The 26,832-nt window shown below is 41.5% G+C and overlaps 1 protein-coding gene across 1 annotated transcript in view; it reads left to right on the plus strand.

Moving 5' to 3' along the window:
• Positions 1-612: 612 nt before the first annotated feature.
• T265_08529 (hypothetical protein) overlaps positions 613-26,832 on the plus strand; it is a gene marked incomplete at both ends in the record, with an annotated part of 42,295 nt that continues 16,075 nt past the window's right edge. Inside the window, 18 exons of the mRNA XM_009174358.1 lie at positions 613-723; positions 2,069-2,266; positions 2,671-2,787; positions 3,170-3,301; positions 4,494-4,850; positions 5,817-6,050; positions 7,546-8,033; positions 9,958-10,027; positions 10,496-10,749; positions 12,563-13,108; positions 16,840-17,074; positions 17,467-18,069; positions 19,487-19,698; positions 19,958-20,126; positions 22,840-23,151; positions 23,789-24,330; positions 25,491-25,681; positions 26,295-26,734. Coding sequence (XP_009172622.1) covers positions 613-723; positions 2,069-2,266; positions 2,671-2,787; positions 3,170-3,301; positions 4,494-4,850; positions 5,817-6,050; positions 7,546-8,033; positions 9,958-10,027; positions 10,496-10,749; positions 12,563-13,108; positions 16,840-17,074; positions 17,467-18,069; positions 19,487-19,698; positions 19,958-20,126; positions 22,840-23,151; positions 23,789-24,330; positions 25,491-25,681; positions 26,295-26,734 — 5,211 coding nt within the window. The remainder of the gene's footprint in view (positions 724-2,068; positions 2,267-2,670; positions 2,788-3,169; positions 3,302-4,493; positions 4,851-5,816; positions 6,051-7,545; positions 8,034-9,957; positions 10,028-10,495; positions 10,750-12,562; positions 13,109-16,839; positions 17,075-17,466; positions 18,070-19,486; positions 19,699-19,957; positions 20,127-22,839; positions 23,152-23,788; positions 24,331-25,490; positions 25,682-26,294; positions 26,735-26,832) is intronic.

A 26,832-nucleotide genomic window follows, 5' to 3' on the forward strand; every position in this document is an offset into this window, starting at 1 on the left:
GATGATGATGATGATGATGATTCGGCTTCCACAGAGCAGTTTTAGCGATCGCTGTCAGTGGCTGCAGATTCCTTTCTAAATGAAGTTAAGTGGGACGGAGACAGCTAGACTCAAATGAGGGATGAGTTTCTCGGCAAAGCAAAATATTTTGACTAAAGCTGTAGCTGGTTCTGCCCCCATAAATCACGATAGCTTTTGTCTTTCAGGTGTTGACTTTCATACCCATTATGTCCAAGTCAACCTCAGCAGCTTCAAGCTTCTCCTTAAGTACACGCAACCAAGTCGACAGCAAAAGCAAAACCATCATTAAGGTGTCTTGGAACTACTAGCGTATTTGCAACATCGGCAATCCAAGAACCTCATTCGTTGCCATGATGAAAAACATTGGGAAGAGTAAATCTCTCTGCTTTATTCCTCTTCGGCAGTGGATCTCCGAATGGGGGGAATTTAATAACATTCTAATAGCATCTGACTAGAGGATGAAGCTAAGCTTATAACGGCAAAGTAGGTTCCAAAAGCCTGTCTTGAAATAGAAATGCAATCGAGAGAGAAGGCCGATTCAACCTACGGTTCCATAGATCAGAAAGCACTTTAGAAACCATCCGAACCACAATGGATGAAATGGAAACTGGTCTAAGTTGGTCTAATCTAGTCAGATTTGGGACTTTTGGAGCTGCGGTAATCTGGGCATGGCACGAATGCGTTGGACAACAGATAATAACAGTAAGTTGAAATATCTGGCAAGGGTATTGGCATTGACTCGACAAAGCATTCTGGGTGTCAGGTTGTCCAAACCTGAAGACGTATTGCTAATAAAGCGGACCGCATGGCCAACTTCTCCAGTGTTTGGCTCGATCAAAATTGAGTAATATAGCAACATCGTGCAACATTGGGGCAAAAAACGGATACCAGAAATCTTCATTCGGCAAGGCTGATCTGCAGTATGCGGTGTGTGGTACGCGTGTTCGCGGTGTTCACTCAGTCTAATCTCTTGCAGGAACACTCAACACAGATTCATTGAAGATTCATACCAGTACTCTCATGGAACTGAACACAATTATGGGCTAAACGCAGTCATTGCGCGTGAGCCCCACGAGTCTCTCCTGCTTTTCGGGCGGAACTGGTGCAGAGATGTCAGCTGGATCACTGCCAAAAGTAACAAGTACGCTGGAGCCAAAAAGGGCGTTTTGTTTCGCCTGAAGTCGTTGAAATCTTAGCCCACCCAGGGTGATGTCCAGGTTACTCAGTCGGCACCACTACAAAGTAGTTCAGTGCGTGAGGGATTCACCATAACGAGGCCACTACCCTCACCACTAGCGGGTGACTGGAAAGCTTAGGAAGAATTAAGTGCCCATTAAAACGTATGATGTGACGTATTATCGTATCGTTAATATGGGTCGAACAAATGTAGATTTTCTCAGGCTTCCAAACAAGTAAATAGTTTCGCATGCAATGACCACTTCCGGTGGTCAGTGGTTGAGTCGAAATTAACCTAACGAACGACCGCTATCGCTGACAAATTTTCCGCTCCACTACTGCATGCGCAATGCAAGCACAGCCAAGTTAAATCATTTCTTACAAGTATGTGTTCGTGAGCTCTTTGCAGAATCTGTGGCCAAGCTATTTTAGGTTGCCATGTTAAATCAAATCCATTAATGCATGTGTAATGTGAGCTCTTTGCAGAATCTGTGACCAAGCTATTTTAGGTTGGTTAAATCAAATCCATTAATGCATGTGTAAGATCGTTTCGGGGAATGTGAACCTTCTAGGAAGAACGCAGGCATGAGTCCGTTCTGGCAAATTTTTGGCGGTTGTTTGCTGGTAGACTTTGAAGAGGCGAGCTAGAGCCTTTCTTCTTCTCCAGCTTGAATACAGCCTTGTGGAGTCGTTACTAAGACTAAGACTAAGAATTACGATGACTACTAAGACGGTTACTAAGACTCAAGACGCAGTTAACAATGGTTCATGCTAATCTTCGATTATTGGTCATCGATTTCCCATCGCTCAATCTGTTCCAGGTATGGTCTACATTAGCACATCCACACTCAGTTGGGAGCCACTCTTACAGGGTTGGCTACTTTCAAGACCGAAGAAAGAGGCTGACTCTCTACTGGAACTGTTCAGGAACTCTTATTCCACACTGTTTCAATATGCGAGTCGGCATCTTAATTTCAAAACCAAGGTCTTAGAAGCATTTGTGGTTCGACAGGCATGCGATGTTTTGGCAGGGATTTTACCTTCAAAGGATGAGAAAGAACGACCTCCAGTGAGTTTCATACCAGTGTAATTGTGTTGATAGACCTTTTGGATGACCATAAACAACCCTATATGTTTTTGAAATATTTCCTGCACATGTGAGCTTCTGGATTGCATCTCAGAAGTGTGCTCTATTAAATACAAAGTCACTAATAAATACACAAGTTTTGTTTACACAAATGATATTAAAAGAATTGTGGTACCACCTAACCACCCTATAACACTCAGTATTATTGTTGGATCCGTAAGGTAAATCACATTGTGCTTAGCAGCTTTGAGAACGAAACGTTGTAGCCTTATTCGGTTTCTGTTTATAGGCGTTAAACACAGCACACCTATACAGAGTAGTAAGTCGACCGTCCTAAAGTTGCCAACCTGTCATGGTGATCATGTTTCAGTGCTAAAATTCTACAGATGCCGCAGCCCAGTTCTATAAGGTTCAGTGATGCCAGAAACACCAATGAGAAGCAGTCCGATGAAGAGCAACAGGTTTCCATACTACGAGAAATCGCGTTACGCGGCGGTTGGGAGGTAACCTCCCGCAGTTCGGTGCGGCATTGGTGTGCCTGTACCAAGGTAGTTCTTCATAGAAAAACTAGACTCTAAAGATCGCACACTCTGATCACTCAGCGAGTGACCGTGACAGCCAGCGGATTCTCTAATAGGGTCTACATACTGTTAAAAAATCAAGAGTTGGGAGCTACTCGAAAGGCAGATACTTCCCACAGTAGCAATATGAGTCAGATTTTCATGTATTATTTCGGGTTCTTTGGCTAGGTTAGTCCCCATCGCCCATTCAGACAGAAAATGAGATCAAAGGTTCGAGGAGCGTTGGGGTGCTGTTACAGTACGACGCAGTTTATCCTATTAAATCCCGATAACAAGCACAAATGGAATGGATACAACATCACAGGGTCAAACCACGGATGGAAGGTTTTATCCACAGATCCAATTTTCGATTGAATACACGTTCTCTGAGAAGCAGTCCGATGAAGAGCAACAGGTTTCCATACTACGAGAAATCGCGTTACGCGGCGGTTGGGAGGTAACCTCCCGCATTGGGGTGCCTGTACCAAGGTAGTTCTTCATAGAAAAACTAGACTCTAAAGATCGCACACTCTGATCACTCAGCGAGTGACCGTGACAGCCAGCGGATTCTCTAATAGGGTCTACATACTGTTAAAAAATCAAGAGTTGGGAGCTACTCGAAAGGCAGATACTTCCCACAGTAGCAATATGAGTCAGATTTTCATGTATTATTTCGGGTTCTTTGGCTAGGTTAGTCCCCATCGCCCATTCAGACAGAAAATGAGATCAAAGGTTCGAGGAGCGTTGGGGTGCTGTTACAGTACGACGCAGTTTATCCTATTAAATCCCGATAACAAGCACAAATGGAATGGATACAACATCACAGGGTCAAACCACGGATGGAAGGTTTTATCCACAGATCCAATTTTCGATTGAATACACGTTCTCTCAGCTATTTAAGGACCGTAAAACCATAGGAAGGTGTATGGAGTGGGGAAATTTTTAAAGCTGCAGTAGTTGTGTTCCGTTGGGAGGACGGTATAAGGTGTCTACCACATGGATTATGAAGAGTCGCCCTCCTCTAGTACTAACATCTCTTAGATTAGACTAGTGTTGGTTGATCCAATGGAGCTTCGGTCCAAAAGGGTCAAAAGGAACTACTTTTGGTTGCCCACATAGTATTTTCAAAACATTACAACTATGTATAAGAGTTCCTTTAATTGAGTACTGTTGACGGGAATACGTCTTAAAATAGTTATCACATATTATTAAATGAAAAAATTTTCAAAGACACCCTTATGAATGCAGCTGTTTCTGAGTCCTGAAGTTAACCATTGACATCTGCAAGTTAAATTCAAAGATATGCTAGTTACAAATAAAACAGGAGATTTATATCACCTAAAAAAGTCACCCTACAATCCTTCAATCGATTGTATGCATACTTCTGAAGATATCACAGTCCGCAATATTCAGGCACTCGTGATAACAGATGGTAAATTTTGTATTGCATTTAATGCCCTTGTTCCGTTAAAAACCATTATCTAATCACCAACTGTTGCGTGGAGGTTGAACGAAGCCTTTTCTGCTGACAGGAACGATCCATTCCCGAAATCAAATTGACGGAAATTCCTGATGAAGTATAAAGATGGCTGGATAGGGCATGCTAGTTTAAGCAAGGTAAACTTCGTTTCTATTCCTTTTTGCTTCAGGTAACCCAAAGACATCTTGCACGGCTTTATGCATTTGCAATACTATGGAGTATCGGGGCTCTTCTGGAGTTAGACGATCGAGGAAAACTGGAATCTTTCATCAGACAACATGACAGCATTCGTTTGGATCTTCCCCCACTGTCAATAGGCTCCAACGACTCGGCGTTTGACTTCCTGGTTTCGGAGGCTGGAGAATGGATTCACTGGTCAACACGTGTGGAGGAGTTTGTTTACCCAACAGACCATACTCCCGAGTACAGCAGTCTCCTAGTGCCGAACGTAGATAACGTACGCACTGAGTTTCTCATCGATATTATCTCAAAGCAGGTCAAGTCTGTGTTACTGATCGGTGAACAAGTAAGTATCTGGGGTCTACGTATCGAAAAAAAGTTGAAACTTGTAAGATTTGCACCTGTCAATGGTACGAGCTATGGGAGTTCTTAAGATCAACGGCGTCTGGTGAAAGTGGTTCAAACTCCTAGATATCTGAACTCTCAACTTTTCTTGTGCAGTGGCATGTTTCAAGACTTGTGGCTCATCTCTGGTTCCACCACCATGGACTGAAGGTACCAGTCCGACTTTTCGTTTTATCTCCCCACAAAATGCTAATCTTGTCACCATTCTCATCCGGAACGATTCTGGTGATGTGAATTGCAAACAGATTGTGTTCAGTAACTTAGTCAAAATGCAGGTAATATCGTCTTCTGGATAAATCTGTCTGTTATCGAAAACAGTTTTGGAAAAAAATAAGCTTGTTCTGATTTTTCTTGGGAACAAACTTGGGATGCAAAGTCTTCTCATTACAACCGGTCCACACTGATTAGTTTCGGTAGACTTGCACTCAACTTCTATGATAGTGTCTCCCGTATATTGCTGGGGCTGTGTCAGACTTTGATGCAAATTAACAGGGTAAGTGGCCAACATCGATTGCTCCTAAGTCTTTCAACCCAGGTTTTCTCGCCATTTTTTTACATTCCAATTAAAATCCTTTCGTCTGGTTTATCTTTGAGAGGGTTCCTTTGTGTTATAGAGGCTGTATTATCTGAATCTGATGAACTCTACTCTATTGTGTAAAAACCGGTCTCAGCAATGCAGTTACGACCGTTTTATTTCTACCATCACTGGCACACAACAAAAATACCGTAAAAAACTGGAAAACAATGACAAATGTTTCAATCTTATAGAAGAAGTACCATCTATTATGGATTCTTGGAGCTGTACTTAAGGAATTTATATCTTTAGTATTTTCTTTGAAAATACCGGCAGAGAGCCATCAAAACGCTTTTACTGCTCTGTTTTAAATGTTCATTTTGTATTTTCAAGGGCACGGCAAAAACGGTGATCATCAACAAGTATCTTAGCCGGTATGATCCGGAATTTCACGAAACACGAACCATGAACTTCTCAAGTGTGACCACACCCAATTTGATTCAAAAAACCATCGAAAGCTTTGTGGATAAACGTCTCGGGAATACTTACGGTCCGCCTGCGGGACGAAAAATGACGGTCTTTTTTGATGATATCAGTATGCCAATTGTGAACGAATGGGGTGACCAGGTAGGGTAAAATTTCTGTGTGCATGTTGTGTATTCAGGCTAATAATCACATTAGATTTGTTGACAGAATGCTCCCGCTTGTAGTCAAGCTACATTTTTGATAAACCTCGTGAGAGGAGGGCTATTATCCAAACTCATGGTATCCCTAGACAGTGAACGCTCTAAGCAAGTACAGTGGTTGCTGCAGCTTGCTTATATCAATCATTTTGTGCAAAAATGCTCGTGAGTAACTCCTTGTTCAAACGATCTGTTGAAATTAGCAACCACGACCGGTGCTACCGGCCTCATTTAGCAGAGAACACCGAGATAACAGAATATGCATTGGCGTCATTCAAAATTCACCAAAAAACGGCAACCGATCACTCAAATTTAGCGTTCTCACCGAGAATCACAAGGTGATTCATACAGTGACGCAAATCAACACACCACTTTACGCCACTTTCTGGCAAATGAACATTGGGTTGCAGCCAAGATACCAGCAAGACCAACTGATCAAATGTCAGTATAATGGCCTACAACTGAAGCATCGTATAGCCTTTGTGCAGTAACAATCTATTGAGATTTGTCTCACTAAGAGTGCGAGTTAAACATTCTTAAGAGCTCGCCTCTATTCTCCTAAACTTTTACACAATAGTTAGGTCTGTCACTTCATGTCATTGCTCTCTGTCTTCAAATTTTTCGTAAACTAGGAATCATGTTTTATTGGGTTAGCGGAAATGATCGCTTCGAGCGACGGATTTTCAGAAGCATACAATTCATTTGGATCTCTTCTGTCTGGTGTTCCCACTGGTTTGCTTGATAGGCTCAGATATACGAAGCTGGCCAACTGGACAGGAGCTGCGTCTGCAGCGTGGTGGCTGTGACTTAAAATCGCTATGGCTCCCTGTCTTGCCCAATACTTGTAGTTCGAAGGTCACGGTTGGCTCAGTGTCACACCGAGTCTTTCGGCCGGTCTGACTTTCTCAACATAGACATGACGGCCATGAGACCGTAGACCTGCAGTGTTTGTAAGTTAAAAATTCGGAGTGCGTGTTGGAATTTGTGAAATAACAAAAAATAGAATCCGAGCACTCGTTCTTCTGTTGCACGGCCAAGTTCATAGTATGTATTATTTTGTGAGACAAAGATATTTTTCGACCAGGGCAATCAGGACATTGTGTTCCTGGGACCGCCCGTCTTCTACTGTAAATGAATCCGAGACCTGACCTTTTCGTTCCATTCTGGAATCAGTGACAGACCATAGCGTTTTCATAATGAATAACACTTTAAAACTATTTGTGAGCGTGACCATCGACGTTCAAAAGAAAGGTCGAATCGGATTTTCAGGGTCTTTTACACAATTAAAAGCAAACTCTTTACTGGATTTTTACCAAATAACCTGTTTTTGCCTTGATATTGATATTATTATCATTATTAGATGGGTGGTTTGACTGCTTATTAAGTGAAACGGAGTAAAACGGTTTCTACTTTCAATTATTTTCACTTGTACTTTTCAGGTTGGAAACGAAATCGTGAGACAGCTGATCGAAATGAACGGGTTCTATAATCTTCACAAACCAGGAGACTTCACCTCAATTGTGGACATGCAATTTTTAGCAGCAATGATCCATCCAGGAGCTGGCAGGAACGATATTCCGGAGAGACTAAAAAGGCAGTTTGCCATATTTAACTGCACCTTACCAAGTAATAATTCTATCGACAAGATATTTGGTCTCATTGCATTTGGACATTTTGGAAGCGCAAGAGGATTTTCGGATGAAATCCAACAACTGATCTCACGACTTGTTCCGACAACACGAATTCTGTGGCATACAGTAAAGGGTAAAATGCTACCAACTCCCGCCAAATTTCACTATATTTTCAACTTGCGTGATCTCAGTCGTATATGGCAAGGCATGATCAGCACCACAGCCGACATTATTAATACGCCTAATAAGCTGATCGACTTGTGGCGTCACGAATGCCATCGGGTACTCGCGGACAGGTACGTTTAATCTGTGACATTCAAGCACAATATCGCTTAAAATGAGATAGGACTTGCGTATGATAATGACATAATATATGAAATAGCGTCCACCGAAACCCACTTGAAGGGCACAGCACAAATTAAGCTAATAGCCACCAACGGATGTAGAACAAACCGCGTGCTGATAGTTGGATATTTGAATAGTTGTCAGCGAAGAATTTATTTGAATAACGGTGGAATGCATTAGGTTAGTGGCTAAATAGGAACAGTTCTGCAATCAAATAGATAGATGAAACAAAGACGAAAGCGAGTCTTTGACACAGTACATTGTTCTACCTTATTGCAAACAGATTTACAAAATCACAGGATCACGTCTGGTTCGATAGCACAATAAAGAGAATTGTGGACGAAGAACTGGGCACCGATTATTCGTCCATGCTTACCAATGACCAACCTTATTTCGTCAACTTCCTTCGGTAAGTGATCATTTCAAAGTTTATGTTGTGTTCTCTGATGCACTTCATTAGCAAGTCAGTTCTAGGAATTCGTGTTCTGGACTCGGTCTTTTTTCTGAAAGCCGCTTTTATTCCAGGCTGGATAAAAATATCAAAATGACTGTTATTGATAGGCAAATGCACTTGAATTTCATGCGCTCAATCGCTTAACTTCAATCAAAAAGACAACGGGACACCACACATTCTTCCACGCCTATTCTACATTAGGAGATAACTTGTCAAAGTTGTATTAAAAATACGTCGATGGCTACTTTAATTGCTGAACGACAATTCGTGATGCAATTTAACGATCTGGATTACGAGGTTATGAGTTAAAGGCGCTTAATTTCGGGCATTACCTAATGCTCTGCTGTTGTACGAACCGGATGGTGGCAACAGGCAAATAGTTGGTGAGAAATCATCATCTCTTACCGTCTTTCTCCCAAAGGAATGGTACTTGTATCAGACACAGCAAATGCAATTGCGGCATTGATGTGGAACCAGAGGGTACTTCCATGGGGTACAATAGTGTTAGCACCTGATTGCAATTTGTTCCATATATACTTATTACCTAAGACTTGAATCTCTTAAAACTAAGGCCATAAATGTTGTTTTTACCGAAAATCTGCAACGTTAACGAAAATAATTTAATTTGATTCAAACTTGGAAATTCGGGACTTAACTGAAATCGATAGATGCCTGTCTGGGTAAGCGGCTCAATAGCCTGTACAGAAATGCTAAACCTTTAGCAAGTAATGTGTGATACTGGGCAAATTTACGTAAATAACTGCAGCTATTAAGCTTACTGATACCCATTCGAGCCATGGCCATTTGCACATAAGTCTTCAAGTAATCGCTGGTTGAATCCAAATTACCAATAGGCCCACATTCCAAGAGTAGTGAGAAATTTTTCATACATTAATTTCCTAATCTACACCCACAACAACACCAGGATAGAAGCTTATGGAGAACTCAAAAGTACTCTCGTGAATGGAACCCAGGTCGTCAAAATGATAGTCTATGCTGGTTTCCATCTGACCACTTCAGGAGAAATTCACCTAAGTACTAACTCTAAGTTGACAGAACCACCTCTTTAAAGTTGATCCTAGATACACCCTTAGGAGGTCTTACCATAGATGATTAAGGTTATACTCAAAATGAACTTCTAATATGGCTCAAGTTGTTGTAAGAACGAACCCCCTGAAATTTCGTAGAGACAAAAAGCTGATTAAAACTTGTTGCATACATTCGAGTTGTGTTTACGAGGAATTGTAGTTTTTTTCATCCTACAAGAAGTATGTAAATCTGACTTAAAACTACTATCGCACAGGGGCTGACGAAGAATTTACTGATTATGTTTGTCTTGGTCCAACATTCGAATGATTGTTGAGATTATCTGGTACCATGGTTTATCCCATAACCCAATTTCTCCCACATCCCTCACCCAGCGATCCACCAGAGCCAACTGGTGACGAACCCGAGGATTACGTTGTCCAAATTCCAAGAATCTATGAACCGGTACGTTATCTTTTTCCATATCTGTTGTTTTCGTCTGTCACTTACGTCATTAAATCAAACTGATTTATTAGCAATCGTCCTCTCTGCTGTAATTCACTTTGTGATCTATAATAAGGTAAAATGCAGTAGCGCAACTTATTTACTGTCAGACTGGGGTCACATTTGAGCAAATGCATTTGAGTTGCGCGATTTGATTACAGTCGGTTTGCCTAGCTCAGCGAACAGACCAACGACCATCTATTCCATCTAAGCTACCAACGTTTTCCTTTATATTATATCTTTGTTTCAAATAGTCTGTGTTTGCATTTGTTCACTAATCTTCCATTTCATCCCTGAAGGACTACTTGGGCATTACTTTTCTCGGTGAGAATCTATTTTTTATGCTATGGTGAAATCTGGTCACAAAGGTTGGCTATCCATAATCATTTCTAAGGAGTGTGCTTTGAGGTCGTTGTATTCTTTTTTTAGATTACTTCATTCCAACAGCTGAACACTCGACTACTTACGTTTTTGAGGCGTTACAATGAAAGTATACGTGGTGCTCCAATGGATCTCGTCCTGTTCGAAGATGCCGTGACTCAAATTGTTCGCATCTCTCGTATATTGTACATGCCGAAGGGACATACCTTGCTTGTTGGTGTTGGTGGGTCCGGCAAACAGTCACTGACACGTCTTGCCTCGTTCATCGCTGGCTATCAAACCCATCAGATTACCCTCACCAGGTTGGTTTCTGTCATTTATTGTAGATGTCCAATATTCAACTTCTGTGCATGCGCAGTCTGCAGCTCGGCTTGACGCACCAGCCTAAATAATCTTTTTTGAATAGGGCTACATTTTATCGGTCTACAGGCAATGCCTTCTTCTAGATGGTGGTAAACTCATGAGATTATTCTTTTTGCCAACTTTGTAAGGTCACGTACCAGAAAGTTGAAAAACAGCTGTCTCACTTGCAACCCCACACAACAATTCTTTCGCCCTCACTTCAAACTGAGTAGATCTATTCTGATCACTAGACAAATCCAAGCCTCTTTCAATCATCTCCTGTCTTCAGGGGTAACCATCTCGTCCACTTGAGCGGGCGAATGATTCCGTGGACTGGCGTTCAAAACAATCTTGTGGTGACTGACGGTAGAAACTAAAAACAACGTTACTAAACTGGTCACAGTTTTATATTTTAACAGCAGAGAAATAGTAACATAATATAACCATATAAGAATAACAACCAAAAATTAAGAGAAACTGGTCACGTTTTATATTTTAACAGCAGTGAAATAGTAACATAATATAACCATCTATGAATAACAACCAAAAATTAAGAGATATCAGAAGTCTAGACTGGCTGACGGGAAGGGGTGCTCGTTTAAACATGCTCACGGAGTTTCTCTGGAATTAACTGTATTTTACACACCCTAAATACCGTGTATATAAGCGGACGATTCATTTTGCTTTGTCTCCTGGACTTAGAAAGTGATGTAGGAAAAGCTGCACTGTCACTCTAGTGACAGTAAGTTGTAAATGGAACGATCTCCGGTCCCGATCACTCTGATGTGATTAAAGTGTTTTTTAACAGAAGGATGTACACATGTTCAAAAACAAAAGAACTCAAGAAAACAATGATCCATGAGAAAAAGCAGGATAAGTTTGTCCATGGATTGACGTTTCCAGTATTCTGTGTCAGGCAAATTGGTATTCCTCGAATATTGTGTTTACGACAAAGTGAACATTTTGCGTTTGATGTCACTTCAATCTTCGAAGCAAGCTGTTTCTTTCGAGGTGTGTCAATACTATTGTCTGCCCCGTGCGATGAATACAATGAAACATAGCCTGTTATGCTGATCCGTGTATCTCAACTACTCATTCATCCATATTGGAACATATTGATCAAACATCGATTCAGTGAGTGTAACGGTGACCGACTGTCTTTTAGTTCCCCGGGTTGGGGGTTGGTAAATATGCAGCAACCTGTCCCTCCTAGACAAATCTAGAATCACTAAGCTAATGGGTCAAGCTTTGAACCAAAATTTTAGTTTAGGAACCCTTCTGATTGTTTAACTTTTCGTGCCCACGTCCAGCCATGGAATATGGAGGCAAAAGTAGCATGACAACTATGCGCCAGTGTTTGCCACCGTCGATGATAGGGGTGGTGGTGACGATGGTGGTGATCACCGTTCGGGGGCATGTTGACCGTGCGAACATCCAAGTGGCAACAGCACACCGTTCCGCACTGTGACTAGAAATGGGTCATGATGTGCAGTGAGTGCACTGAAGTGTACCACTGGCCTGGTTTCAATCACACAACACAACAACATCGACAGGGAACCGGAAGTCAGAAAGTTGGGGGCCTTAAGTGGGACAATTGAAACCATGAAAGTCGTATAAGAAGGATAAATTGGATCAACAAACCCAAGAGACTGAGGACCCAAGGCCTATTTTTCATTGCTTTATATGAGATGTTTTGGCTTAAGCCCACCGTTTTCCGTGCAGTCGGTTCGATGAATTGTCAACAATTCACTCATCTGCCTTCTTCAACTATAGGTCATACAACGTGAACAACTTAACTGAAGACCTGAAAATTCTCTATCGCACCGCTGGTCAAAAAGGCAAAGGAATCACCTTCTTGTTTACAGATCAGGAAATCAAAGATGAGGCGTTTCTCGAGTACTTGAACAATATGCTATCATCTGGGGTCATATCAAACCTCTTCGCAAGAGATGAGATGGATGAAATCTGCCAAGAACTCATACCTGTCATGAAAAGAGAATTCCCCCGACGGGCACCGACAAACGAGAACCTGCAGGCATACTTTTACGCCCGAACGCGACATAATCTTCATATTTCACTGTGTTTCTCTCCTGTTGGAGAGAAGTTCCGGACTCGAGCGCTGAAATTCCCTGGTCTTTTTTCTGGTTGCACCATCATCTGGTTCCATCGCTGGCCTCGAGAGGCCTTGGTCGCGGTGGCTGACCACTACTTGTCCAATTTTCCACTTCGTTGCACCGATAACGTCAAAGCAGAAATAATCAGTTCGATGGGAGGCATCCACGACGGTGTCGCTGAGTCCTGCAACGAATACTTCTTGAGGTTAGTGAAGCTGTCGGAATGAATTTCATTACCTGATTGATATGACTGATACAAGTGTACAAAACATCACATGAGCTTTACTTTTACAACCCTGCAATCATTTTCGGCCAAACGGTGATATACAGTACACAGGCAATGTGTATCTGAGGTTGTATTTAATTATGCATGAACTAACTAGTAGTGCCATTGCTGACTTTAGTGCCAGCCAGTTATCCACAACGTGAAATCTGAACACCGGTATGCACGTAGACTGTTTTAATATTCACTCAGAAATTTGAGCCACCGAGTACATCATTTCACTAGAGGTCTGATTATACAATACGGCGTCGAGCCTTGTTGAATATTTAAGCTAATGAAAAATATGCCTTACCTGATAGCTCCACGCCGCGATGCGGTGCTCTTTCTTGATGTGTCACCTATCTGTTCGATGAGTTTAGAAAAGCACAATTATCCTTTATTTGCTGAGTAAAATTACGGTTTAAATGTGGATACTTAGATATCCTGAGCATCTCAGCACCTTAACTTGGTCCATAAACACTGATTAATAAGATATTATTATTCTAAGATTCCAAACCTATGGGTTGTTTTCCCTGATCACTCACTCTGGTAAGCCCTCCTAGAAATCCAGTAAGCGCCAGCTCCAGAAATTCGGCGGGTGCAGTTGACATATATCGCCTCCATTCAGCGGTGAAGCTAGTCAGGGATTCTGAGTCCTTGCAGTTGTACGAATGAACAGACAATGCGGTTTTGATGCTCGATAGTAAAGTTGACCACAATTTGGTTTATAACTGATTGGCGGCATAATACACTACTCATAAAGTTGCTGAAAATTCTTCGACAGCCCATAGCTTTATTTCGCTCTTCTTGGGGCTAATCAAGTAGGCGCAGTCCTCGAGTTTCCGTCAACCTTATGTTCTATTTGAACCCAAATCACACGAAATTAGCAAAATACACTCATTTGCAAACAAATTCGGTTTTGCGGGAGACTCACTCAGAACTAGCTGGATCTCCCGCAAAACCAAATTTGTTTGCAAATTAGTGTATTTCGCTGATTTGGTGGTGAATTTAGACTGCGCGACAAGGAAGCGAAGTCATCTGGAATGAAGTGATCGATAGGACGTTGCCAATTTTGAATGGCCCTGGTACCAAAATTCAAGGGCACACGTCCAACTTGGTAGGGTCCCAACGGAATTCCGATGAAACGGTCCAGTGAATTGTACGCTCAGGCATCTAACTAAATCCGCATATAAGCGTGCTGACCCCTCGTCTATTGTACGTTTGACCAAACATCCTGTGCATAACTTTTTCACGAAGACTGTAATAAGGAATGTTCCTAAAAGTTGATCTAGTGGTAGAAGTAAGGTTATTAGATTTCTTTGATCACTTCTCCTCTGAACATGCGGTTTCAAAGGTTAGAGCGCTCAGACATGTTAGAGACTGAGTGAATTGTTAGGACACAGACACAGGCCAGGGCTGATGGTTGAAAAAATTTTACATTCACGTTATACGCTCATCTGCATATCAGTTTGGCTGTTGACGGGAGACTCACCTAAAACCCAGCTGAATCTCTCGTGTATGATGTTCTTACGTATTACGTCTATGTACAGCTTTTCATTGTTGAATAGGGGTTGTTTTCAGAAGGCAGTTAAAATGTGGACGGAGATCAGGGACGGCTGTCTACTTATGTGTGTGGCGAATTGTGTTCGGTTGAGAGATGCAAAGGATTGTTCGGAATTCTCGTTCCCGACCGAAAAACAATCAATAGTGTAATGCGCTATCTTTTCAGCGTGAGCTGCAAACGCTTTTAATTTCTCCGACTACTTTCTACTTTGAAAGCATATCTGCAGAACTGTTTTGCTCATACATTGAAGACTGATGGAATGAGAAGTATCAGAAGGACGAACGACGGTTCATTGAGTTGAGATAACGACTGATGACCTGCTGTGCGATTCATTTAGTTCGGTTAGATGACTTACAGCGCCCTGTACACTCGAGAAAGTTCCAGTGAAACAATGCACCTAAGAGAGTAAGGTACTTTCAACTTTTGTAAAATCGGAGTGACCTTGTTCATGTGTGAACAAGTTCGCCTGTACAGGCGATATAATTCTGAGTGCGCTGGTCGAATAGTAGTAACATGCTGGCCTCGCAAGTCTGATGTCAAACCCCGGCATGGTAAAGGATATACACAGTTGCTGCGCTTAAATAAGGACGGAGCTCAAGTCCAGTGCTTCCTCCGTTTGGTTTGGACTCACCGGAATAACTACGCCATGACAGAAGGAGGACTGTGCAAGCGAGAGTGATATGCTTTCTGATAAAACGGAATTTGTTCATTTAGGCATTACCGAAGTAAGAAACATCCTGATTCATTTACATTTATGAGAAATCATTCGTCGAAAGCAGTGCATATGCGTTAGCCTACACTTCCCGAATGTTCGAAACAAACTGCTTAAGCTGACGACGTAATTGTTCACCTTCATGGCTTTTGTGAGCTTGTTCCGTGGAACCAGATCAGCCAAGTGAATTTGACATTTTTCCCTGTTTCTAAGGTTTTGCAGTAAATGAGTTCAAAATTGCCACTCTGTGGACTGTCTGTCAACAACATTAATATTTAATGCTGGAGGGAGGAGCATTCTATAAAGATTTCCTCATGTCAGTGAGGCCAGTTTACACTGAAGAAATCTAGAAGCATTGTTCAACACTTTCGTCTTTGTTGGGAATTATCAGCCGTGTGCACGTCACGAAATTCGAATTTTCGAACCCATGATATTTCAGCCAGTGTTTGAACCCTTAACTGTTTGGTCACTGGCGACTGATCAGCAGCTCTCAGTTGAGTCTGTGTCAGCGAGCTTGGGCGTTTTTCACTCTGTAGCTGATGAACTGAGACAAAGTAAATGCATGGATGTTTGGTTGAGAGCTGTCTTCTAAGGCTAGGTGTGAGTGATAGACTGGTTTCCAGCCTTACATCCGGCCACCATGTTTATCCATCTTGTGGTCAGATGGAATGAACACTGATCCCATCATTCCTAGCTGCAAAAGTCAGTTGCCGAGGCTTCGCTAGGCAGAGAACCATAACATGACATGAGGCTCGACTGAAAAGTTTGTGTCAGAATAGTCAGTTTGCATGCAGGTTTATTGCACATTCGTGTTCGAAATCCTTACTTTCTGTGGGAAGTTTGGCATGACGCTTGTGTCAACTTATATATGCGAACAACGGTTAACCTGGGGGTTAACTGCTCTTTTAAGTAGGCATTGGACAAAGGAAATTAGTAACATTTAAGACCTTTCCCACTGAATGTTGATGGAAGAATGCATTGTCAGAGGCAGAGTTTCCTGATCCATCTTCTCCAATAGATTGTCTTCAGTATTCAGAAAAAAAATTTCGAAAAGTTCAAACACGTTTTCCTCTAGAACGTGTGTGCAAAGATCTGTGTAGCAGATCGTAATTAAGCTTTGGGAATACAATTTAGCAGTTAATTGACTTTTTATTTGTCATTTCGTGAAACTCATCTATTGAAATTGCGGCATGTGACGATATCCATCTTTGTATCTGAAATCACAAAATACTGAGTTCTAAGGAAATCATGTTTCTAATACAAATAGAGGAAAATGTGACTAGTGTTCTAGCAAACGTGATTCCCCTAGGTTGCAGCTTGTAAACCAATAATATATTACAGCGAAGTATCTGAATTTCACCTACCTCGTGTAATCGTTCTAATTTTGTGTACCTACAGGTTCCGTCGACCAACTCACGTAACCCCCAAGTCTTACCTATCCTTCTTAGCGGGTTACAAAGATGTATACAAGCAGCAGTTCAATTACTTTGAACAGCAAGTTGAACGCATGAACGGTGGGTTGAAGAAACTTGTTGAGGCACAAGAAAGTGTGGCCCAGCTAAAAAATGAATTGATTGTCAGAGAAAAAGAATTGGAGGTGGCAAACAAAGAAGCTGAGGAAGTCTTGCAAACGGTGAGTATTTGTCTGGGAGGCTTTTTGACAGCCGATTTTATTACCATTGATTTAAGATTAGACTTCTTCAGGTGAAGCATTTTGTTTCCGTTCGGATCAGTATAAACACTTTGCTGTATGCAGTGAATGGTATTAAAAAGAGGAGATCATGTAAATACATAACGAACCACGATATTATTCATGTGTATCGGTAAAAAGGAATAGAGACGTCCTCAAGACTGATCAGGTCCCTAATAACCGGCAAGTATGGGTTTACACAAGCGGGTTATTTCCTGAACTTCAATTACGGTAAATCTGATAGTGTTTGAACTGCGCCAGTTTTGTTGACGACATTACATATTGATGAACGATCGAGTTAAATAGCGCGCCGTCTATTTTCCGACCATTTCTAGGTCACCATTGAGCAACAGGCATCCACAGAAATACGAAATAAGGTGCAGGTCGTGAAAGACAGGGCCCAAGCAATTGTGGATGAAATAGACAGGGAGCGGACAATTGCTGAGGCTAAACTTGAAGCTGCTAAACCGGCCTTATTGGAGGCAGCCGAAGCTCTGAACACAATAAAACCTGCGGATATTGCCACAGTCCGACGGCTTGGAAAACCGCCGAATCTGATCATGCGCATTATGGACTGCGTTTTGTTACTGTTCCAGCGTCACTTGGAGCCCTACAAACCAGATATGGAACGGATGTGCCCACGCCCAAGCTGGTCTGAATCACTAAAATTTATGACCAATACGGGTTTTCTTCAGTTGCTGATGACATTTCCGAAAGATACAATAAACGAGGAGACCGTAGAATTGCTTGAGCCTTATTTGACTCTTGAGGACTACACTTTGGATGTAGCTACGAAAGTTTGTGGAAATGTAGCTGGACTTTTATCATGGACGCGAGCAATGTCTTACTTCTACTCAATCAATAGAGATGTTCTTCCGATGAAGGATAACTTGGTCAAACTTGAAGCTCGGCTGACGAGAGCGATGCGTGATCTTCAGGTGAGTTTGCATTTGATTCAATCCTTTTCGAGAAGTTATATCCGTTTCCATAAAAAAATCACCTGTCAAACATCTCTTGAAGCCACAGTGAGATCCTCCAAAATGGCATACTGCCCAATGGATTTCACCACAGGTCTCGTAGAGGGCGCAACTCAGCCATTCTGAGATAGATTCCTCGATACACTAATCTTGATTTATTGTTAAACTATTCAAAATTCGGTTTAATAAATTGAAAATTCAAGAGCATGAGCATATATAGGTGTGTTGTGTTCTACAGTGTAAAAATATTAATCGAACGGGATTGTTGCACTAGTGATTCGAAATCGTCCTTCATACTTCGGGATTAGAAGGAGGAACTATGGGTGCTGTAACAAAAAATTACTTCTCGTGTGTTTATAGTTTCTAGGTTTCGTGTGAGTTTGTGTGGGTATCCTATTTAGATTCTGTAGCTTACAGGTAAGTAACTCTTCGAGAAACTCAGATGGCCTGTTTCTGAGACAACATCAGATCCCAATATTCATCGTTACAGTTTATTTATCCGAGAAAAGGTCGCCTCAAAAAGGAAAAAATGCTTTTCCATATTGTAGTTGGTATAAAATCATTCTGAGGTGACTCTTTTGTCCTTATCCGTCCTTCCACTCTTGAGACCTTGACGCAAAATACGTCCAGCCGAGTGGGCGGTGAACAGTCCGATATCAGCCGATTATAGACAGATTGGACCGGTCTTTGGGTGGATGAAATCATGTCCTTGAAAAATTACTTTGGCATTAAGCGGGATGAGAGAACTGGTGTCTGAGTCCCACATATGTTTGTTTTTGCTTGAACATACAATCATACTACCGTTTTATCTTTGTCCGTGTTGCTCTGAAGATGTCATACAAATATAAATTAACTGAAGATAAGCAAGGTTTCAAAGGCGTTAAACACAAGTAAGAACGGACTTTCTTCTTGAAAACACGGAAATCGCAAAACGTTAGGCCTCTTATGCTTATTCAAACAAATAGGCTTTCTAGACCTCGTTGCTTCTGGTACTTTTTAAAGTGGAAGTTTATTCATATACATTTAACTAATATGTTTGGTATTCGTTCTGGATCTGATATCCTTCTGGTGATCATCAATTCAGCTTGTCTTCAGCTCAATCATTCAATATAGGTACACTTCCTCTAGCTAGTCAGTCATACTATGTGCTTGTCAGCTTATTACTGCAGTCTTGAATAAAATGTGGCACTCCTCAATTAGTTCCGTCTTTAACCAGCTCTCCGAAGAAAAGTAGCCTAATTAACACAAATATAGCATTTCTCCGTCGGGACCTCTTGCGTGGCTTATTATATCACGGGCAGATGGATTGACCCAATAGTTTGTTTTGAATCTTCTGCGACAGTGACTCGTTCTTATCCCAGTGCAATCTCCTTTTCAGACAGCACAAGAAACCCTTGACGAGAAAGAGCGCGAGTTGGCGAAAGTTCAAGCTGTATACGAGGAGGCTCTTCGCAAGAAACGAACGTTAACTGACAACGCCGAACAATGCCGCCGAAAAATGACAGCGGCGTCAACGCTAATCGGTAGTCTAGGAGAAGAGCAGGTACGTTGGACCGAACAAAGCAAGTCATTTGAACAACAAATTACAAGGTACGTTTCTACAATAATGTAATGGCAATTAATCTAGAATGGCAAGACGAAAGGTTACAGTAATCTGATTTACTGTCAATTAGTTTGTCATTTAGTTAGCTTTGGTAAGTACATTATTTTTTCTGGTGCAGTCTTCATCATCTGAAAAACTAAAACACCCTCACCTGCAAAGAACTAAAACCTAGAGAGCCCTTTACCTATTACTGTAAAGGATAATAATTCTCCTTATTCACAACGCCACCCTCCTTGAATTTTCCAGCCTAGTCGGTGATGTTCTAGTTGCGACGGCCTTCCTTTCATACTGTGGACCGTTCAATCAAGAATTTCGCCAGACGTTCATCTTATCGTGGCTGAGAGAGGTCAGAATCCGTCGTATTCCCGGTTCGCCATCCGTCAACTTGATATCCATGTTAACGGATCAAACACAGGTAGGCCGTTCAACCCCAAATTAGAGTTCACAATCATCTCCCGAACAAAGCAGACACGTTTCACAGGGAAAACCAGCTACATGATGTTGCGTAACCCATTTGTTTGACATATGGCTTTATAGTGATGAACTTGGCCAAGCCAGTGTTGAATTCGTTAAACTACTCACTGCTTGTCAAAAGGTTGATGAATTTTCGGGAATCTCGGTGATTACAACTTGGGCTCCTGAAAGAGCGTGTGAATCCTAATTCCAACATTTACAACCCGCCGGCTTCCTAACCAATGGAACAGTTACGCCAACTGGTCCAATCGCTTTCAACTTCCGTACAATTGTTCAGTAGCCGTTCGGTGCCTCGGACAACAGTGATCGACATCTGACCTATTGTGTTACACTTCCCTGCAAGGACCGATAAATCTGAACTGCAATGTCTGATGGGTTTGTGTGATAAAGCGTCGCGATTTCTGTCTTTGATCTCATCAAACTTCGTTAAATATTATAGCATTGTTAATGGAGGTCGAATCTGTGGATAGGTCCTTTTGATTCCGGTACTTATCCTTCACCTATGTACGCCAGTGGACCTGTATACTAATCAATGGTCTCGGCTATTTGAGAAAGCGTGAACGGTCGCTGTCTGTACTACCCTACTGGAATAAAGTTTGAGCTACTGATCAATTACGGGGATACACTCTAGTACAGCGACAAAAAGCAGTGACGATTGTTTGATACAAGGCAACTAGTGGGTTGTCATGCGCTGATCTATCATAAGTTTCCGATCTAATTATCTTCGCTCAGTACTGTAAGTCACATCATCTGACCTGCCCAGTTGAGTTTTGGTTTAAAGGGCTGGTTTAGATGAAGAAATAGAGTCTTTGGTGCGTATAACATAAACCGCTCAATGTAACATCTTACTAAATCAGTGAAATAGGATATTTGAACCATAGCTCTGCGTGGAAATCAGTTCGGCATTGAGTCAGAGGTGTCCCCAAGGTGTCCTATGGTAAAAACTGTTCCGATACACGAAATAAGTCTTCTAGAGGAGTGTGTCTTCTTTGGGAGTCTCTTCATGTAGAAGGAGGGATTTAATACGGTAAATTGTCCTAATGACGAACACGATATCTTTTACTTCATCATATACAGCTGAGCACCATAGACCTCTCAAGTTCAACCACACAAGTAAAGTTGTAATTCGCCTCAAAAGGAGAAGGCATCCACATTGAAATTCACTTCATTGAGGAACATGGCTTTCTAAAACCTTTTCATACAGCTGTAGAATTTTTCAATTTCTAAAACTTTTCATACAGCTGTAGAATTTTTCAAAAAAAAAGTGCATGTTTCTGTCCGAGGTTAAAGTTTGTATCTTATTCACAAGGGGTGCACGCAAAAAATCCAATTAGTTCACCCCCAGACATCACACCTTCGGGTGGCCTGTAGCATTAGGTTTGAACGAGATTCACCACTGTAAATCTATGTCGGAATACGTCGAAAGAACCATGCAGTTGGCAGAGTGTACAATCGGAAAGTCAGCGCGACTCCGCTTATTTGGTAGTTTTCAAAGCTAACTAGTTTTATCAGAATATTTCATCGCCAGTGATGATGATATGAATAGTGTATCATTGAATGGAGCAATGGGGAGTATAGGTCAGCTACCAACGTTTGATTCTGCGCCGCATTACCTTACAATTAAAGAAAGTTTTCGACATCCTTCTATGTAGACGATTGAAGGACAATGCACCGATTTGATTCACAGCAGTTCCAGTTTCATGCACGGTGCAGTCTCTTATCATTCTTATCTAAGATGCCTGCATCAAATGAAACGATGGTCAACACCTAGCCGCTGACCCACGTGGACTAACTTGTTTGGATTTATTTCCACCTATCTGATTTGTTTGCAAGCCTTCACTTTGCACTTGAACACATCACTGACAAGAATCTCAAGCAGATGATTGAGCATATTAACCACTGACTCACCTTATGGCAATCAGGAGTAACTCTTTTACGATAGTCTAACACATGATTAGAATAGATACCTTCCATGAGGTACCAGATCTCATTCTAGAGTGGTAGTCCCCTAACCCCAATCATCTGTTTCAGAGTATAGATCAGGACCATCCATTACTCGTTGATTCCAGTATAAACTCGGTGGTCGGTATTAGTCAGCATTTTGTTGCCGAATGAGCGAAATGATGTCTTGGAAACAACGGAATTTATTCACTCCGGCTGCCTCAGAAGCATAAGCTTAAGACCTTCGTACTAGTATGAAAAATTGAAATTTCGCTCAGTGGAAGTTCTTCCTATTCGAACATCATTGGCTAGATGACACGAGAAGTGACCCTCAGGTCTCCAATCATCGATTTGTTATTCATCAAATAGTCTGCCTTTCCCCACTCTGATTATAGGTCGCCGAGTTGAGGAAGTGCACAAACCGTCACGTAACTTGTGTCCCCACTGAGATGAAGAAACTTACTGGAATGAAAACTTGAAGCTAAAATATGACTTACTGTCACAGAAATGCACCTTAATAAATGCGATTCTTCAATTCAAATTTTTAAATATTTCGGTCCTAACACGAGATCGTTGTCTGGTTAAATAACGTGACAAATGTCATATGAAATAATTCAAAATAAGACAAACTTTTCAAGTATTTAAACGATATATTCTTCTGGTTTTGGATAAATGATGAATTGCCGCGCATATTTCGACTTCGTTCTTTGCAGCTCGGTGAGTGGAATTTACAAGGGCTACCTACAGATGAACTTTCAATACAAAATGGGATCATTGTGGACAAAGCCAGTCGATATCCATTACTAATTGACCCGCAAGGTCAAGGAAAACAATGGATAAAGAATCGCGAAAGAACTAATGGTATGGTTATTACCACGCTTTGGAATAAGTATTTCCGTCAGCACCTCGAAGACACATTATCCACTGGCCGTCCGCTGCTCATCGAAGATGTTGGAGAAGAACTGGATCCAGTCTTGGATAATGTGTTGGAGAAGAACTTTATTAAACAAGGATCTATACATAAGGTATGAATAGTGACGCTATGCGGGGTTGTTTACACTAGTCCCGAGTTTTACGAATTTTTTCCACCCGGTTCATTGCACAAACATAGCTGGTTAAGTGTTTGAGCTACTCAGGATTCTATAGACGAAAAACAGGACAAGGTGAAACTGAAGTTAAACACAGGTAGTTTGTCTCCTTGAGAATGTAATTTAAGGGAATATTCTGCTCTAGATATCGTCTAATCGAATGTTCTATTCAAGTATCTCCATCTTTGGAAGCTGTTTTTCCCCTCATTAAATTACAGTTCATTACTAGTCTCTTAAGTTCTTTCGCAGTTTAGTGACTGGACGCTCGAGGAGAAGCAACTAGCGTTAGGAAAGTTAACGTATTGATGTTTATCAAGGCTAGCTTTGTGTGCCAAAAAGATACCTCAAATCATACTTCAAAGTTACTGAACTTCAAGCTATCAGCGCATACGCAGACAGAGTGATACTCTGTTAAAACGCTTGGTGTGAATCATATTATATACTAACGAAAGATTCTTTTTTACTTGTATTCCTCTAAATGCTACCCAGAATGATCGTGGTGATGCCTATTTTGAATGGTATTTTGTTATTACAGGAAGTCTAGCAAATATCAAAATTTTTCCCTCACATTCAGGTCAAGGTGGGTGACAAAGAAGTTGATGTGTTGAAAGGATTCAAGCTCTATATTACAACGAAGCTTGCCAATCCTACATATACTCCGGAGATTTCAGCCAGGACATCGATTATCGACTTTGCAGTCACTATGAAGGGACTTGAAGATCAGTTGCTTGGGCGGGTGATTCAGAGCGAAAGACAAGAACTTGAATCTCAGCGAATTCAACTGATGGAGAATGTTCAGGCTAACAAAACCAAAATCAAAGAGCTCGAAAATAACCTGCTGATGCGTTTAGCCAGCGTGCAAGGCTCACTTGTCGATGACGTGGATCTGATTGATGTCTTGAATTCGACCAAATCAACTGCGGCTGACGTGAGCCAAAAACTGTTGATCGCATCAGAGACCGAAATGCAAATCAACGCGGCACGAGAAGAGTATAGACCAATCGCTACTCGCGGTTCTGTTCTCTATTTCTTGATTGTTGAAATGAGTTTGGTCAACTGCATGTACCAAATATCGCTGCGCCAATTCTCAAACTTGTTTGACCTTTCATTGGAAGAGTGAGTGGTGTGTCTGCCGCACAACCTATCGAGTTCAATAGAAAATCCGTTTATTAGCATCTTATCTTTAAGAAACCAAAGTCGCATATCTTTACAACCAATAATTGACAAGTCATTGTTGAATTGCAGAAATACACGTGCAACAATGTTTTACCTGTCAGTCACCCTCATTTGTAATCTTGGATCTAGTATATCATAACAACCAGAAGGACCAGTATCTTAAATGACACATGTTAGCTTCCGGACATGGCTAACGGTCTTAATCCTGTCAGATTCAAGATCCATATGTAATATTTCCCGTAAGATGCAACCATCAATTACGGCACATCGCCAAGCATCATGACATACAGGGTGCACAGTGGCCCTCCAAAACAATTAACCCAGTGGTTAACTCTAAATTAAGCTGCGCATACCGATGACTTTTACCCAGCGTTAAGACAAGTATATCAGTTAGTGTTAAACATCTGGATATTCCTAAATCCTCACATACTTAATGCGGACAGGTAACCTTTTAAATGACAAAATTTGGATGTTCCTGCGGCCTGTTACGGCCACCAGCAAAATGCTCTGATGGACTGAAACACGAAATCACTCCTCTCATCATCCGTCATGGGTGTGGTTATTCGTGGTGTGGTGCTGGCTGAGTCGTGAAAACCGATAACTCTATAGACAAACAACGGATCACGCACCATCCACTTGAGTGACACCAACAAGAACGAATTGGGACATAATGCTCAACAGCTGTCCTTGGGGGCTAGGCAATTCTGCTTCGGTAGTTATCCTGAGGAAATGGTTTGAAGCACACTTCAGCTCAATCTCATTTTTTTAACCTGTTTACTATTACTAGTGAAGTGATCGTGGTATGACAAGGTTCGAACGCGTATTATTGAAAGATCAGTGATACTTCATCTGATATAAGTGTGGAGAAATCGCACTGTTTTTCGGCCTCTCATAGATAGAACTTAGTGTTAAAGTTTTTTTCAGGGAGATTGCGATTTGAATTTATCAGGAGAGCTGTACGCGTATAGTGAATCTTGGGTTTTCAGGAAAGCCTAACTAACTTAGTGAGGCAAGAGTCAGACGTTAAAATCCAGACTCTCATTACTATTCACAGGCAAAAATTGTTTACTCATTCCTTGTCGGTTTTACTCATTCTGTAGATCGGAGAAATCTCCCGCGACTCAAAAACGGATTGCAATTGTGATTGATTACATGACGTACAGGGTGTGGAAATATGTAATTCGCGGACTGTATGAGGTGGACAAACCCGTGTTCTCCCTGCTATTGGCACTTAAGATCGATTTAAAAGCCGGAAAAATAAGACACGAAGAATTTCAATGCTTCATCAAAGGTACGGTGTTGAATTTAGTAATGCTACCTTACCATTGCTATGTGGAAATAAGTGTTTTAGGGAAAGGTTTCCATAACCAAGTGTGTAGGACGAACACTGAACAAGGGAAGATATATATATATATATTGTTAGAGTAATGCAGATCGACTCAAGTTCGCCCTTAAGCACTGATAGACTATTCCGGGCTCAGATGCTCAATATCTTCACTTTTCAGCGGAAAATTTGACATCCAGCTCATCCGATTTTTGAATAAATTTTTGACCTATACTAAATGAAGAAAACTAGGTGAATTGAATAATGTTACTGTTTTAGCACATGCACTTGCAGCCTTCCTTTAGCTTGGTTCCTCTGGTACAATCAGTTTCAGAACTAGCTCACGAAATAAGTTAAAACTGCTGTTTTACTATTGGTTTAACTTTTATCCCTCTCAATAGCGCTTGCTTCTCAGATGAGGCAAATTACTCGTCTCTCTTGTCTCTTATAGTGCGAGAGAGTATTCCATATTTACCAGAACTCTATGCTTTACCAATAAGGTGGGATATTCCATTGCTGCATGCGTTTTACCTATACTTATCGTACCATTCATGACATATTTTACGCTTCTACCGTGAAGGAGGTGCGTCCCTTGATCTGAACACAGTCAGACCAAAACCCTTCAAGTGGATCACGGATATGACATGGTTACACTTGGTCGCCTTGTCCAACCTCAACCAGTTTTCCAATTTGTTGGACCAGGTGACAAAAAATGATCGAGCATGGCGACACTGGTTAGATAAGAGCACGCCTGAGACAGAACACATTCCTGATGGATATCAGAACAGTGTGGATGCTTTTCGACGACTATTGTTGATTCGAGCTTGGTGTCCAGACCGTGTGATGGATCAGGCTAATAACTATGTGAACAGCACACTGGGGCCTAGATATTCCGAAGGATTCATTCTCGATATTGAAGGAGTGTTTATGGAATCTACACCGCGTTGGCCTATGGTTGGTCTGCTCAGTATGGGATCGGACCCCACTATGCAAATCGAGTTGCTGGCGAAGAAGTTCAGAGTGAGTAGCTTGTCTTTTGTAATCTTACTATCATACTGTCTATCATACTATCTGTCATACTATCTATCATACTATCTTACTATCATATACGATCATTT

Source organism: Opisthorchis viverrini (genome assembly GCF_000715545.1).
Source record: "Opisthorchis viverrini unplaced genomic scaffold opera_v5_223, whole genome shotgun sequence".
NCBI lineage: Eukaryota > Metazoa > Platyhelminthes > Trematoda > Opisthorchiida > Opisthorchiidae > Opisthorchis > Opisthorchis viverrini.